Genomic DNA, 17,645 nt, shown 5'->3' on the forward strand with positions numbered 1-17,645 from the left:
AAACCGTGCGTCGTAGCGCAAAAATAATAAAATTTTCGTTCCCCTTTACGGAACCTCAAAGTAATATACAAAAAAACACAATGAAAAAAAAAAACAAAAAAAAAACTTTATAGGGCTGCATATCCTAAATCGTGCATCGTAGCGCAAAAATAATCAATTTTTCGTTCCCCTTTAAGGATCCCTTAATTAATACTTAAAAAAAAAACAAAAAAAACAGGAAAAAATCTTTATAGAGCTATATCTCCTAAACCGTGCGTGGTAGCGCAAAAAGAACAAAATTTTCGTTCCCCTTTACGGAACCCCAAAACAATATACAAAAAACACAATGAAAAAAAAAACAACAAAAAAAATCTTTATAGGGCTGCATCTCCTAAACCGTGCATCGTAGCACAAAAATAATCAAATTTTCGTTCCCCTTTAAGAAACCCTTAATTAAAACTTTAAAAAAAACCAGGAAAAAACTTTATAGAGCTATTATAGCTATATATAGTATATATATAGATATAATATCTCCTAAACCGTGCGTGGTGGCGCAAAAATAATAAAATTTTCGTTCCCCTTTATGCAACCCATAATTTATATTTAAAAAAAAAACGCAAAATTTAAAAAAAAAACTTTATAGGGCTGTATCTCTTAAACCATGCGTCGTAGCGCAAAAATAATTTAAAAAAACCCCTTTAAGAAACCCGTAATTAATACTTAAAAAAAAAAACAAAAAAAACCAGGAAAAAAAACTTTATAGAGCTGTATCTCCTAAACCGTGCGTGGTACCGCAAAAACAATAAAATTTTCGTTCCCCTTTATGCAACCCATAATTTATATTTAAAAAAAAACGCAAAATTTAAAAAAAAAATCTTTATAGGGCTGTATCTCCTAAACCATGCGTCGTAGCGCAAAAATAATAAAATTTTCTTTCCCCTTTATGCAACCCATAATTTATATTTAAAAAAAAACGCAAAATAAAAAAAAAACATTATAGGGCTGTATCTCTTAAACCATGCGTCGTAGCGCAAAAATAATTTAAAAAAACCCCTTTAAGAAACCCGTAATTAATACTTAAAAAAAAAACAAAAAAAAACCAGGAAAAAAAACTTTATAGAGCTGTATCTCCTAAACCGTGCGTGGTACCGCAAAAATAATAAAATTTTCGTTCCCCTTTATGAAACCCCAAAGTAATATACAAAAAACACAATGTAAAAAAGAAAAAAAAAACAATAAAAAAATCTTTATAGGGCTGTATCTCTTAAAAAAAAAAAAAAATAAAAAAAAAAATCATTTATTTCGGACCACAGAAATCCATAACAGGTTAGTCGAACATGCAGGAACTTAAAACTATGTTAGATACAATTAATTATTACTTAACTTACTAGATATCTACAACTACAATACATACTTAGCTAGGGAACGATGCAGGCTCGACCAGTGCTGCATATAGCGACTATCGAGCCTACCCGCTATCACACTCAGGATACTGTTGCTACTGCCAAGCACTCTGCGACGCGTCGCGGCGGCGCGCTTTCTTATTGTGGCAAAGAAACCGTCTACCTGCGCGTCCGCGAACATGCCTGACGCGCTGCAGAAGCGAGGCAGACGCAACAGCACCCTGAAGGCGTTGTTGAACTGTACCCGAAGGGCGCTGATCGATCTTTGCGAATAATTAGCCCACAAGCTGCAGGTATAAAGAGAGGTACAGTAGGCTCTAAAGAGAGTTATTTTGACCTGAGCTGTACAACCTCTGAACCTATGTGCTATCATATTCGCTCTTATCGCCAGCGCCCTACGTTCCCTATCTATATCTGCGTCGTCACGCAGATTTTCATCGACTAAGTGGCCTAAATATTTGACACATGTCACTCGTTTAAGGGGTGTGCCATTTAGATATAACGGCGGTACAACAGATGGACATTTCGTCCCAGACTTAAAAACCATAAGTTCACTTTTCAGAGCGTTATATTTGAGGCCATGTTTACATGCATACTTCTCACACACCTTCAGCAGTATTTCAAGTCCTCCCGGCGAGGGACTCAACAGCACCATGTCGTCAGCATAGCTAATATTATTCATACATACTCCGCTAATATGGCAGCCGACATGTATGCTGCTGAGCTCCTCGATGAGAGCATTAATGTACAGGTTGAAGAGCTTATGAGACGTTCTCCCACCCTGTCTCACTCCGCACTCCAACCTGTATTCCTCTGACACTTCTTTACCCCATCTGACAACATTAACTTGACACAAGTACCAACTCCTAAGTATATGCACAATATCCATAGGGACCCCCGCCTTTTTTAACTTGGCCCACAAGAGCTCATAATTAACCAGATCGAACGCCTTGGATAGATCCAGGAAACATGCATATATAGGAGTCTTCCGCTGTGTATAGTATTCGACGGTGTGCTTGAGGCCCAGTATCGCGCTCTCAGTAGATAGTTTAGGTCGAAACCCAAACTGCGCATCACTGATTCGTATATATCTATCTAACTCAGCATCAAGCACCGCGTCGAACACCTTAGCTACTACAGTTGCCAGAGAAATTGGCCTATAATTGGCCAGCTTCGCTATGTCTCCTGTCTTATTTTTTACAATAGGAACAACCATAGTGCGAATCATATCGGGTGGCAGGTAAGCATGGCTAATACAAAGCGAGAAGAGCATGGCAAGAACCCTGGGCAGGTGTGGCCCGGCATGTTGCAGATGCTCAATGCTCAGCCCGTCATGCCCAGGGGACTTGCCCCTCCTCATATTTTTAATTATTTTACTTACTAGATTTGCTGTAATTTTGGTAGTACACTCGGACCCAGCTGACCATGCCACCTCCCTTCTGGGTTCTGCACTAAGGGGAGACTTGACAGAAAAATGATTCATAAACAAGTTAGCTATTTTTACAGGATTGGTCTCATTTTCAATACTCACAGAAAGCCCTGGCCTATAATTTAATCTGTTAGTACTCTTCCAAAAATTGCGAAAATCATTTTTACCATGATAAGAAGCCAACCGGTCCAATTTAATTTGGTCTTGGTGTTGCTGGCACCACTTTAATCTAGCTTTAAAAACTTTGCGACTTACACACATGGTCTCGTATAATTGGCCAGAACGGGGTTTTCCACTAGCCACCCAGGTCTGAAATCTAAGCCTGGCCTCTCTGTGAGCCTCACCCACATGTTTATTCCAACCCATAATGTGTTTATTTTTCCTATTTTGCGAGTCACTTGTACATAACACAGAGGCCGAACTAAGGGCACAAATGATGTCACTATACAACTTATTAATAACTTCCCTATGCAGGTTGTCATTACTGACATAACAACAACTATCTGCACATTCACTGAGCTGTGTAGGAAAGTCAATACCTTTTAGCAAATCATTACATTTACATTCATATTTAATAATATCACTAGGTTGTTTGTCACCCCAGAAAACTTTTGACCTGTCAACATTACAATTATATATTTTTGAATGGGTCACATCCAAGTTACATTCAATGACTAGCGGAAAATGGTCAGACCAGTAAACATTATGCATTACATATATTTTAGAAATAGTAGACCAGGCCGCCTGGGTCACAACACAGTGGTCCAGCCAACGCTCACATCCATGACTATCACTCACATATGTATAAGTACCGGTGTCGAGCCCAAGCATTTCTTGGTCTGCACAAATCCACTGACTGTCCTCACACAAACTCATAAGTTCATTGTGAAAGGGTTCATTAGGGTGGGCATTGAAATCCCCTAATACATAAGCGGCTTCTACCTCGCTGTCCTCAATAATAGCATGTAAAGTACTCACACACTCCACAAAGATTGGCAAATTTTCAGCGGAATCGGTTGGCATATACACACTGAATATCACAACGCGCTTAGAGCCTACATTAATTTGAATACCACAAATCCTGTTGTTGTTACACTCCACTACACTCGCCGATGGAAACAGACTCTTTCTCCATAGCAACGCGACGCCGCCGTGGGGTCTTCCTCTGAGCATCCCCGCTGAAGTGTCAACTGCCGATGTAGCTGTATACGCGAAGTCCTCATGTATAGTGGAAAGAAACGGTATGTCATTTGGGAGCAGCCACGTCTCCTGAATTCCGATGATATCCGCAAAGGCACATAATTCACGTATGCTATCTACCGATCTTTTTACGCTCTTACAATTAAAACTTATAAATGTACATGTTCTACTATTTCCCATTAATATTACGTCACAGTGTTAGCTCCCTCAGAGTTGCCTCTGTTTATATTTCTGTGCTTGAAATGCACAAAACGACGAAATATAATGCCTTCAGGCCAAGTCTTGGCGTCTAGAAATATTCTCATTTTATCGCTCGGCACGTATAATTTGTAGGCATTATGGCTCTTTTGTTTGTCTTGCATGTTAATCTTCAATAACTTGATTGTAGTATTTGTTTTCGCTCTAATGTGTTCAACGATATCATCCTCCAAAGTATCCTTGTGAACATTAGATATAAACAAAGGTATCGTCAGCTCCGCTGCTCTGAATTTCCCTTGCAGCAGGGCTTCGGCTTTGCCCCGATGTCCCACAAAGCGGTTTTGATTTTTCCTTTGTTTTGCCACTCGTTTACGCGATAACGCCTGTTCCCAGACGCCGTCTTTCACAACCTCCGCCATAGTCGATCTACACTCAATCTCACTCTGTACCGATTTTGGCGATTTTACTAGTTGAGGATTTAAAATACTCAAGTTATCTTGTCTAACTACGCCGGCCAGGTCGTTGTTTACGTTTTGGCAACTGGCCGCCATCTTGCTGTCATCGCAACTCTCCGTTATCGGTGTCTCGCTCGCACGCCCAGGTTTAGAAGGAAACGGGGCCGGGGCCGCATTTTGTCCGATTCCGTCCGCGCCCGCGCAGTCGGTCGACTGCTTAGAAACGTCAAGTGTCGTCGAGAGAGAATGCACCTCGGGATTCGCTGCATTAGAGTGGGAGCTCGTTAATACTTCACTGAGCTGTACATGCGGGGGGGAGAGGGATAGTAGGATGTTTCCCCCGCTGCTTACGTGAGACAGGTTGTCATCCGTTCTCCGCGATTCGTCGATTTCAAAATGCGAGAACCCCATCGGACCGCTATCTACGCAGGCACCTCTCTTACAGTTGACGTTCAGATTTGAAATTGAATGATTGACGTTTGAAAACGGCGATGTCATCCTGCGAACATGATTCTTTGTTTGGCCAATTTCTTTCTTCACTTCGTCTAACTGGTCATTTGTGACATAATTTAATTTGATGGTCTTTAAATCTGATTTTAGTTGGTTGATGTCCCTCAGCAAACAAGTAACGTCAACTGAATCAAACGTTACCGGAGGCAGCCGGTGAAGGTCACGAGCCACAAAGACCGGTATTTTTTCTGTTTCCGTGCATTTGAGAAGCGCTATAATGTCCTCCATATCGCGCTGTTCTTTTTTATCACCTCTTCTGTTGATCTTGTTTACACTCGTATCCGTAGCCGCGAACAATAGGCCTTTCGATTTAGTTATGTCTTCGGTGGAGAACGAAGACACACAAATCCTGTACAAACTGTCCTCGTCCATCAAAGACAGCTTGTTTTGCACAAACGCTAGCAACTCGTTGACTACTATATTGCAACTATTGCACTTTAACATCGACGTCATGATGACTGCGAGGTAACGCACGCGCACACGACCGCACAACGCGCTTGCGCCAGCGAGACTGAATCTATCCAATCTTAAACCATGCGTCGTAGCGCAAAAATAATTTAAAAAACCCCTTTAAGAAACCCGTAATTAATACTTTAAAAAAAAACAAAAAAAAACCAGGAAAAAAAAACTTTATAGAGCTGTATCTCCTAAACCGTGCGTGGTACCGCAAAAACAATAAAATTTTCGTTCCCCTTTATGCAACCCATAATTTATATTTAAAAATACGCAAAATTTAAAAAAAAAAATTTATAGGGCTGTATCTCCTAAACCATGCGTCGTAGCGCAAAAATAATAAAATTTTCGTTCCCCTTTATGAAGCCCCTAAATAATATACAAAAACACAAGAAAAAGAAAGAAAAAAATAATAACAAAAAAACTTTATAGGGCTGTATCTCCTAAACCGTGCATCGTAGCGCAAAAATAATCAATATCCGTTCCCCTTTAAGAAGCCCCTAATTAAGATTTAAAAACGCAAAAAAGAAAACGAGAAAAAAATCATTTTAGGGCTGTATCTCCTAAACCGTGCGTCGTAGCGCAAAAATAATAAAATTTTCGTTCCCTTTTATGAAACCCCAAAGTAATAACAAAAAACGCAATGACAAAAAAAAAGAAAAAAAAACAACAAAAAAAACTTTAGGGATGTATCTCCTAAACCGTGCATGGTAGCGAAAAATAATCAAATTTTCGTTCCCCTTAAGAAGCCCTTAATTAAGATTTAGAAACGTAAAAAAGAAAAAGAAAAAAATCTATATAGGGCTGTATCTCCTAAACCGTGCGTGGTAGCGCAAAAATAATCAACTTTTCGGTCCCCTTTATGTAACCATTAATTTATACAAAAAAAAACGCAAAAAAAAAGAGTTTTTTTATAGGGCTTGATCTCCTAAACCATGCGTCGTAGCGCAAAAATAATTAAATTTTCGTTCCCCTTTATGAAACCCCAAAGTAATATACAAAAAACACAATGTAAAAAAGAAAAAAACAATAAAAAAACTTTATAGGGCTGTATCTCCTAAACCGTGCGTCGTAGCGCAAAAATAATCAAATTTTCTTTCCTCTTTATTCAACCCTTAATTTATATTTAAAAAAAAACGCTTTCACTAAACTGCTGTAACTCGGAAACTTAGAATCCACAAAGGGGACTTTACTAAATTATGACACATATTAAAGCCTGACCAGTAATATATGATCATTGTCAAGAGGGCGCTGTTCATTCTCATGTATAGGGTGACAGTTCAGTATAGTATAAAAAAATATTGTATTTAATGAACATCATCATCAATGTAATTAATGTTGCTTGCCACGCTTAAACATAACAAAAATCACAATAAATTGCGTCTTAAAATAAACTTAAAAAGTCTACTAAAAATCGAAACAAAAGTAATTTTTAAGTCGCTGTTGTGACATTCTCAATCAAAAGGTAGGTACCACTTTGTCGTTTACCATAAAGACGAAATTTGATTATATCTTTATACAAATAACCTGTCAGAGAAAGTGGTACCTTTTCATTAGGAACGTCACAAATGTTGGTCAGTATGAGGAGTGCAGCCTACAGTTTATTTTTAATTATATTTATATACCTACTACGGTAAGATTGATAAGACAATGTAATTATGCCTCCGAATGAAATAAATACACTGTATCGCAAAACTAAGTGGCGAGACAGCTCATAATGCCATCTCTTGGTTGGTCTTAACAAGGGTAAAGGAGATAGTATTAAGATCTCAGTCGCCAGCTGATATTGCGGCAAGTATAATAAGCACCCCACCCGCGTAGGTACCCTTCCCCGCGCACGCCCTTCTTGTTCAATTGAGTTTTATTTTGCCAGATAGTAAAAAAACCGTGGATCAAAATGACCCAAATTATGAATGATGTCTCAATGTGGTATTATAATATTGTAGACGTAAACTTAATAACATGAATTTTTTTTTGTGGCAGATACAGGGTGTTAATTAGAAAAAATTTTTTTTTAAATAAAAGCGGTGGATGAATTTGACACAGATTTGTTTGAATAACATATAACAATGTTCTGTAAAGTACAACACTTCACTTACCGACTCTAATATTTTTTTAGGCGTTTTAGGATCAATATTAGGTATTTATTAAATGCCATTATACCCGTGGATGAAAATGACACAAAATGCGTGTGTACGTCGGAAGCCACTTTGCCTTTACAGGGAAACAAAGAATTTCGTCTCGAATATTTTTTTTACAGAATGCTGATTGAAAAAAGAAATACCTAAATTTCTACCTAAGCAAATACCTAGGATGACACAAAATATTATTTTTAGGTTTAGTATATGGTCTGGAAACTATATATAAAAAATAAGCAACATTAATATTCTTATAACCTCAGAAGTTATTGGTACAGGTCTATAAGATATAAGGTGCTAAGCGTACTTCCTTAAGTATTTGTGACGTTTTTAAGTAAAAGGTACCACATTGTCGCTTACCATAAGGACGAAATTTGCTAGTATCTTTATACGAATAACCAGCCAGAGCGTCCTTATGGCAATCGACAAAGTGGTACCTTTTGCTTGAAGACGACACAATTAATCCACCTATAAATATAAATTACTTTAATCGTCCATTGTTTATCGTAGATTAGTAATCAATACCTATTGAAATATGTTTCTATGAGCGTTTTCACATTGTCAGATCCGATATCGGATGTAGGATCCTACATCCGCGTAGTCAGGCCGCGGGGGCGCGCCCGGGCGCCGTCTTTAGCGGTCACGCACACTACGAGTACAACAAGCATTATGCCTACACATACGCACACAAACAAATATTATCGGTCCGACAGCTGACGGGGGGCTCCGACATGGCTGAAATTATCGAAAACGCCTTTCCGATATCGGATGTCGGAAGGCGCCTATGACAAAAACAGCTACAGGAGTGCCAATGGAATTAAGTGCGCCTTTTTGCGTTATTTATTGTTTTTTAGTAATAATGATTTATTTAATGCATAAATAAATACAGATAAAAACATATAGGTATCTTACATTTAAGTTCCTTCAGATATCCGACATCGGATCGGACAATGTGAAAACGTTCTAAATAGTGTCAAGAGAGAGGTATAAGAGTTATTTAAATAAAAAGTGATGTCAACTTTAGTAATAAGTATGACGTTATAAATTTTATTTTACACATGGACGAATTAACAACACACACACACCGAAACATAACACAACAAGACAAGACAACACACAAAACCAGGAGACCGACAACGTCTGATACAAATTATTATTGCCAGATGGCGCCACTAACGCAGCAGGAATGCCAATTCAAACTTACACATTTTTTGACATGAAAACGATATCTAAATGATGTAATTTTGTTTTCATTTGCCCGTGCGTCTCGCGGATGTGTGATACTGATCAGGATACTGATGTTCCTACGGACAAGTACCTACGCGCGAAATACACGCGCGGATGATAAGCTATCGTAGTAAGTCAGGTCAGGTGGGGTAAGAGAAAAATTAAAGTTTATTTTTCTCGGGGCAAGAGAAACAGCAGACTCTGACCACGACAGCTTTCCTGACCTTAGTCTGGTGGGGTAAGAGAAACATAAAAGTTTATTTTTTTCGGTGCAAGAGAAACAGCAGACTCTGACCAAGACAGCTTTCCTGACCTTAGTCAGGTGGGGTAAGAGAAACATAAAAGTTAATTTTTCTCGGGGCAAGAGAAACAGCAGACTCTGACCACGACAGCTTTCCTGACCTTAGTCAGGTGGGGTAAGAGAAACATAAAAGTTAATTTCTCTCGGGGCAAGAGAATCAGCAGACCCTGACCACGACAGCTTTCCTGACCTTAGTCAGGTGGGGTAAGAGAAACAAAAGTTTATTTTTCTCGGGGCAAGAGAATCAGCAGACCCTGACCACGACAGCTTTCCTGACCTTAGTCAGGTGGGGTAAGAGAAACAAAAGTTTATTTTTCTCGGGGCAAGAGAATTCTCTTGACGTACCTATTACTTATTAAATCACATTTAGAAACGGGTCTATCGCGAATGTGATTTAATATGTGTTCAAACCGCGAAAGTTTTAAATGTTATATGTACCTATTACTTGGCATGAACTTAGCGTGGCCCTAGGGTTCCCTGCAAGGGCTACAAGTATTTCTCTTGTCCCGTTGTTTCTTACCCCACCTGACCCGTTAACTTTAGATTTTAGGTATATATCATAACAAGGAAGTTGACATTGAGGTTAGAGATCCATGGGCTGGACCTCTGGTCGAAACGTGACGAACATTAATGTTAATTATACACTGTAGCACACTGTAGGTAGTAATTATACATCGAGTAACCCGAATTCGACCAGTTAAGTTGAAATTTGGTACACAATGGGGTTGGCCGGTCGAAATAATTAGCAGATGGCGCCAGCATATTCAATTTAATTTTTCAGGTAGTATGGCTCCATCGATACTGTCGATGATTTCGCCAACGTCAAAGTGGGATCCACGTGGGATCGAATTAATATTTCTTGATTAAAACATATCGGCCATCGGCCATAGCCAGTGTACGGTAAACAATAAAATTATGGGCCTCTAGGGCTCTAGCCAGACACGGTTAGAGGTAGAAATACCAAATGCTCTTAGAGCACGACGTTGTTCGGTGGTTGTTGTAGTTGTCTCGTAAAACTGATAGCTGGATTTTACGAGAAGCACGTGGACTACCGGCCGTTGACTCCAGAATGGTGGTTAAACACGCTTTGAGATTAATTCTCCATTCACTGCACACTACCACATTAGATTACTGTATAATAAAGCTATCGATATTACACATTAAACAATATTAATGAGCAAAAAACAAAGAAATTAATCACGAGGCTACTATCAAGATGGCGATCGAACCGGAAGTCGGCGCCAGCATAGCTTGCCCCGTCAATTCCTAGAATTGTGTCAAATTTTTGTTTTTTTTTAATGCCCTGGATGCCAGCCCTTTCAGCCAAATCTCATAGACAAAGAGGCAAGCTATGATATCGCCATCTCTGCAAACCTTTGACAGTTGCCAACCCCATTACACATATGTAAATTTGCGACCCGAAGACATATTGTGATTGCGACAATTTCGTTGTCTTGTATGTCGTCTCTATGGTAATAATAACTCAGTGGTCAGGACTATTCAAGGCAAGGGCCTGACACTCTTTGATAGAGAAAGATAATCTCATTGCGATTCCTATAAGAGGACAGAGAAAATAGTGCCATGCTTTGTCCTTATCACCGACCGGGTTTTTTTTCATGGTCGGGTTATGGCAGCATAGGTAGGAGGCGACGGCGAAATACCGAAATTTATAAGAGTGAAAGAGAAAAAGGATTATGCTGCCATACAACCTGTTAACCTGTCAATACATGAATATGTCTTTCTCTTACCACTGGTCGCTCGGTTTCATGTCTATAATTACTATACTGTGTCTATGATTCAAGGTAAGCCATGTTATAGTCATGCTTACACATTTTTAGATGTTAGATAATGTGAGGTGACGTTTACTATTAACCTTGACAGTAAACAAACAAGGCCTTTGCAAGCAGGTTTTACTCATAATCAGGCAATTTATTCAGGCATCGTAAACTGCGAGCGAAATCCATTGAAATGACGTATGACAACAAGTAACAACCCTAGTACTTCAATGGATTTCGCTCGCAGTTTACGATGCCTGCTCATAATTAAAGAATGTTTAAGAAAAAAAAAACATTTTATGCCAAAATTGCCATATAATTTTAGAAAAGAGCTCTTTAAATTGCTGGATCGATTTTTATCAAAGATAAGCTAATAACCACACCACCGCAGGGAAACTGTGGGTTTCACTGAAAAAAACCGGCCAAGTGCGAGTCGGACTCGCGCACGAAGGGTTCCGTACCATTACGTAAAAAACGGCAAAAAAATCACGTTTGTTGTATGGGAGTCCTACTTATAACAGTTGCGAAAAAATAAAAAAAAACAACGTAAGGAATTCGAAACTTTCATATTATATTAATTCTGTGTCATCATTGACATTATGAAGGGTTTTTTTAGCTTTTAGTCTACTAGAATGGATGTTGTTATTATTATTGAACCCACTTCAATGAAAGTTTTTTTTAATGCATGTTCTATAAGACAGAAATAATTGTAAATATAAAACATTGTTCTATTATTTGTTCTATTATTATTTGTTCTAAGACTGCTGCTATATAAATCGCAAGTCAGACCCCATATGAAGTACTGCTGACACCTTTGGGCAGGAGCACCTGGATGCCAGCTTGGATCCTTCGACTCAGTCCAAAGGCGCGCTGTACGAATCGTCGACGATTCCAAACTCACAAGCGGTATTGAACCTTTAAGTCTAAGGAGAGACTTCGCCTCCTTATGCGTGTTCTACCGCTTGTACATTGGGCTGTGCTCTGAAGAACTGTTTGACATGATGCCAACCGCCGCTTTCTATCAACGCACCGCTCGCCATCGGCAGGGTGTTGTTCATCCTCACACCCTAGCACCTAAATGGTCGCGTACTGTGCGGTTTAAGAGGAATTTCCTCCCGCGTACGCTTCGGCTGTGGAATGAGCTCCCTGCCGAGGTTTTCCCGAGGGGCTACAGTATGGGGTTCTTCACAAAAGGAGTGTACAGGTTTTTAGAGGTTCGGCAACGCGCGTGTAATATCTCCAGTGTTGCAGGCGTCCATAGGCTACGGTAACTGCTTACCATCAGGCGGGCCGTATGCTTGATTGCCACCGACGTGGTATAAAAAAAAATACCCAAGTATCGTTATTTACGATTATTTGTGTATTGTATATTTCTAAAAACGTCTGCGTCTGCGAAAATATAAGAACAATGCTGTCTATAACTACTTAAATTGTTTTTAACTCGACGCGAAACATTAGCAATAAGTCACAAGTTATAAAATTCTGTCTTGTTGGAAATTCAATCATAGGAAGACTCCATACGGTAGGTAAAAACAAAAAAATGGAATTCAACCTAAATAGGTATCATTTAGCGAACGATTGTCCGGATTGTCCACTTTTCTGTTGAATGTACACACCATTCTAATTTATGTAAATCCAAACTAAAATTGCAACACTTTAGAGTTGTTTCCATCTTTGTGAGAACTTAAGCCATAGGTGTTTCCGATTACAAAAACTGCGGCGCAATTCGGGAAATGAATTAGAGATTCACTAGATATGAAATAGTAAAGATATGTGACGTCCCACGGGTAAAGGTACCTTATGGCGGTTAGAGCTTACGCTATTATTAACGCCGCTCCAATTAATATTGCCACAAGGTATCTTTTGCCGTGGAACGTCACATATCTTTACTATTTCATATCTAGTAAATCTCTAATTCATATCCCGAATCGCGCCGTGTGTCTGTACGTTATGTAATATTCAAGTAAAAACGTAATTTGTTTCAGGAATGCGCCGAGACCAAAAAATCGTACACATACGAGCAACTGCAGCACAACACGGGTATCTTCGCGACATCTCTTCTAAAGAAGTTCGGCTTAAAGCAAGGCGACATCGTGGCTATCATGCTACCGAACAGCCCGGAGTTCGTGGTGACCGCTTTAGGGATTGTACAGGCTGGATGCACGATGACTACTATTAATCCTATTTATAAAGAATGTAAGGGTAATTTTAATCATACTGTGTACTGTCCGCGCGCCAATTCCGTGCATTCGGAGGTCGAGGAAGTGGAGGGTGTGCGCCGCGCCCGTACGTACAAAATGACACCAGTTACCATCACTCTGTCATGACTCCCAACATTCCTAACATTCCTCAGCCGTGCACGGAATTCGCACGCGGACAGTAGGTGGGGGTTTTCAGAAGAAATGGTGCCGTTTACTTCTAAAGTATCAAAGGATTGATTAACCTCGCGCCGCATCACTTCGCTTCGCATTCGCGTGTTGTTCGCCTACGTAGTACGCTGCGTTACGCGTAAAGTTTAGGCCGTGAGACTCAAGCTCCGCTTCTATGGTTTGTTGTTCAAAACAACATCAACTGATGGCGCAACACTGGAATATGGATAGCCTAAGAGAAAATTATTTGTTGTTGTCAAAGTTTAGGAATCTAATAGTGTCGGGTTATTAATTTTGACAAGGCAAAAATTTAATTAGTGAGGCAGGAAAACAATATCTTGAATCTTGAGTACGCTATTAATTTATATATGTAATCATATGTTAACTTCAAAAGTACACATTTTAGAGAGCAGATTAAACAGACATACAGGGGCCCTATTCGAGATGCACAACTGTCAGTTTCGGCTTCAACATCAGTTCAACAGTGGAATGAATCATTTGTTCATCAACTGTGGAAAGTATCATTTGGTTGTACACCAAAACTCATTCATTGAAAAAATTATGCAACAAAAATCAACTTTGTTTTCTTACTACTATACGGTTTAAAATGGCTCTGAACTCTGCGTGGTTCGGTTTGGTTTCGTTGTCACCTAACTGTGGATTGCTAATGTCAAATTTACCTATTTGACAACACACGATTTCTTCCATTCAACTGAAGTTCAACACGAAACGTCACTTAACGCATGTCGAATACCGCTCCAGTACTTACAGCTCAATAAAGTAGGTAGGAGAAACAGATACCGTAAAATGGGGTGAGTAGGGTTCCCGGGGAGAGTTGGGTTATAAATGGGGAGAGAAGGGATGAAAGGGGGGTGAGATGGGAGTTTAAGGCTACTGTTACAAAAATAATGTATTCCAATTTAAAATGAATCTATAGTAACACACATAAATAAAAAAAATCGATCCAACAATCTTCCAAAATCACCTTTGTATGAAATTCCATCTCACCCCAAATTACGAGGGACTACGGGGTGAGGTGGGATTTCCTGTTTATCGTCAAAGTTATGAAATGGAACTACCCAAAATAAAATAAAAACTAAAATACAAACGTCCGGAACACTTATTATATACACCATTCAGTTTGCATATGTAAAAATAAAATGTTATCGAGGTTTGAATGTCAGCTTTGCCTCTACTCACCCCATTTTACGGTATTAGATATATATACCTTCTACATATATAATTATATAAATATCAGTGTACTCTGAACCGGTAACGTTTTATCTATTTGGATTAATCAAAACAATAACATCACAGTATGGACCAATCAGTGACTAGTTTTATTTATCTTATTTTAGCCTTAATTGCTGTAATCTAAAGTGCATATCATTGTTTATCAGTTTCTCCTCCTCGTATCGTTTTTCTTGATTTAGTGTCCAGCGTGTCCTGTTACACAAATGCCTCTTCCAGCTTCTTCCATTCCTCTCTGTCGTTAGCTTTTTTGGGCCATTCTGTTCCTCCAATTTTATTGATGTCATCTCTCCATCTTTTAAATTTCTTTCTTCCATCTTGCTTGTGGAAACCATTCTGTAATATTTTTTGTCAATTGTGTTCTACTTTCCCTTGTCATGTGCCCTGTTCGCCATTTTAGCTGCCTTACTTTCTTAAGTATGTCTTCTACGTTTGTGATAGCTAGATCTTATGTCTTCTGCCCATTTGGCGGTCTATTAGCCTGACTTCTAGCATACTTCGTTCGATTCTCTCTCAGTGACTAAGTAGTTTTAGACATATTGTTATTTATATGCTGTAAACGAATATATGTCGTCACTGCATTGTCAGTCAGGAAAAAACATTACGCAATTAGCCATTTCAATTGTTAAGCAATGAGTCTAATCATTTAGCAGGGTGGATAAGTAACCTTCTCATTATCACTAATTACGAGGAAAAGAAAAACCGTCACAATAAAACGAGTAGATAATCTTTATTGTTTTATATCAACGTTTTATTACAAGCTTACATTTGTTTATTAAATCATCTCGTTATCAAGTTGTCAGAATGGACGGCGTTTATTCTAATTTGATCCCTACTAGATCTAATATTATAAATGCTAAAAGAACTCTGCCTGTCTGTCTGTTACCGCTTCATGCTTAACTAAAATAGGTAAGTCGCAGTGGCGAATTGGCAATAAATTTGCGATATGAGTTGCGAATTACCTATTCGCACATGTAACGTACCCCGTTCTACAGTACATATGGCGCTTTAAATTCTCGACATAGTTGCGTAATGAGCTTATTTTCACATTAGTGCGGTAAAGTAGCACCATGTGTACTGAAAAATAATTTATATGGCTATCTAGATCACAGCTGGAATACATGGTTTTAGAAGGATTACAATTTAAATGCTGACATGATCCCCGACTGGTCCATTACTTAAGTACGTTTTATTTTATATTGCAGTAGAACTCACACATCAATTGTCCTTAACCAGACCAAAACTAATCGTGACGACATCAAAATGCTACGACACAATAAAAAAAGCAATGCACAATGCTAACCTTGATATGAGAATTATAATAAAAGATAGCACAGAAACAGCAATACCAAATGGCACAGTCAGATTTACAGAAATAGCAGAAAATGGTGAAATAGATAATGCCCTTTTGGATAAAGTAGCAAAACGCAAGCCTGATGATTTAGCAGTCATTCCATTTTCAAGCGGGACAACTGGTATGCCGAAAGGAGTAGAAATCACACACAGGAACGCTATTGCGGCTATCGAAATTATGTCTGAGGAAAGAAATTGCTATGCTACGCTTGCGACTGGTGAGTTTGTAGATATATTTATTTCAAAGAGACATTGTATTTTAGTTACCAAAAAGGATGGGGTTGATAGAGATGTAAGCTTTAGAGACTTTATGTTGTATTTATTAAGTAAAATATAAGTAAAATACATGACTGGATATTAACCATTATAACAACTACCTACTCGTATGTCTTATAGCATATACATATGAAAACACATGTAAGTATTACGTATACTAATACTTCAAAATAACATTAGTTGCTATGTCATGATTTATGTATATTGAAACTTTATTGCACAGTGAAATTCACAGTTACAAAAGGCGGACTCAACGCCACATGGCATTCTGAGTAGGTAAATAAATAAAAATAAAATATCTGTTGCTTTCGCATGAGTCGCATGACTATATATATGACCTACATTTTAAGTACATAAGTAAGTGAAACCAGTAAGTATTCTTTCTGCTTTCAGATTCGTTCCAAGATGTAGTGCCGTGTATGTTGCCATTCTTCCACATCTATGGGCTAGTGATTATTCTACTTGGACACCTGTCAAAAGGATGCAAACTTATAACCATGTCTACGTTCTCAACTGGATTGTTCTTAGATATTCTAAAAAATCAAAAGGCCAGCCTACTCTACATAGTACCTCCTATTGGTGAGTAAAGACATAACCTACGAGTATTAAATAATTCATACATCACTTCGTTTGTTTGAGGCTCTTCCACAAAAAAATGCTGCTGTTGAATAATTCAGGGTTTCAAACTGAGTGTCATTTTATTTTGTTTTCATCACTAAGAAATAATCCTAAACCTGTTGTCTTTAAGAGCCCCGAATTTTACCTTCCCATAAAAACGGAGTTTTGTTCTCATTTTAAAACTACGTGTCGGATTGTAATTTAAACTTTGCACATACAATGACATGAGGTATATCTATGTTTGTAATTAGTTTATATCGCTCTAGTATATAAAACAAACGAAATAGAGCAAAAACAAGTTTTGTATGAAAAATTTAAATTATATTTAGATTAGAACTAAATTTTAGAAGATCTAAACCTTAATTAAAACTACTGTTTCCAGCTGTTTTACTAGGTAAGCATCCAGACGTGACCACAGATCATTTGAAACATGTAAGACGAATCACAAGCGGCGCCGCTCCGTTGTCCGCCACTGATGTTCAATTGGTGATGGAAAAAAGTAACGTAAGTGTCTTAGAAACAAAATTTACCCAAAAAGTTCTATATTTTCGAACATTCTTCATTTGAAACCAGTGCAAATTACTTAATGTCGACGGGTAGAGTTAGACTCAGATAATTTTGATAGTACATGCAGTACAAGTTATTTATACGTCATAATACTCATAATTCATAGAATTTTGATGTTTAAAATAACAATTGCACTTCGTGTA

General features: G+C 38.4%; 2 protein-coding genes and 1 long non-coding RNA gene across 3 annotated transcripts in view; 1 reads left to right on the forward strand and 2 right to left on the reverse strand.

Moving 5' to 3' along the window:
- The window catches only part of LOC134747790 (uncharacterized), a 302,451-nt gene that overhangs the window by 222,763 nt on the left and 62,043 nt on the right, over window positions 1-17,645 (reverse strand). The window lies entirely within an intron of this gene.
- LOC134747765 (uncharacterized) overlaps window positions 1-17,645 on the forward strand; it is a 31,448-nt gene that overhangs the window by 6,676 nt on the left and 7,127 nt on the right. Inside the window, exons 2-5 of the mRNA XM_063682401.1 lie at window positions 13,054-13,264; window positions 15,894-16,259; window positions 16,711-16,896; window positions 17,318-17,439. Coding sequence (XP_063538471.1) covers window positions 13,054-13,264; window positions 15,894-16,259; window positions 16,711-16,896; window positions 17,318-17,439 — 885 coding nt within the window. The remainder of the gene's footprint in view (window positions 1-13,053; window positions 13,265-15,893; window positions 16,260-16,710; window positions 16,897-17,317; window positions 17,440-17,645) is intronic.
- Window positions 1,658-4,713, reverse strand: LOC134747710 (uncharacterized). Its single transcript, XM_063682322.1, has 3 exons — window positions 3,067-4,713; window positions 1,990-2,571; window positions 1,658-1,669 (listed from the first exon to the last, which is right to left on the reverse strand). The coding sequence occupies exons 1-3, from the start codon at window positions 4,189-4,191 to the stop codon at window positions 1,658-1,660; spliced, it is 1,719 nt and encodes a 572-aa protein (XP_063538392.1). The 5' UTR covers window positions 4,192-4,713.

Source organism: Cydia strobilella, chromosome 15, assembly GCF_947568885.1.
Source record: "Cydia strobilella chromosome 15, ilCydStro3.1, whole genome shotgun sequence".
NCBI classification, from domain to species: Eukaryota; Metazoa; Arthropoda; class Insecta; order Lepidoptera; family Tortricidae; genus Cydia; species Cydia strobilella.

Coding starts and splice junctions, on each gene's coding strand:
- LOC134747710 (XM_063682322.1), bottom strand. CDS start 4,191: ATGGGAAATAGTAGAACATGTACATTTATAAGTTTTAATTGTAAGAGC. Junction 2,572..3,066: donor AATTATACGAGACCATGTGT/GTAAGTCGCAAA, acceptor GTAAAAAATAAG/ACAGGAGACATAGCGAAGCT.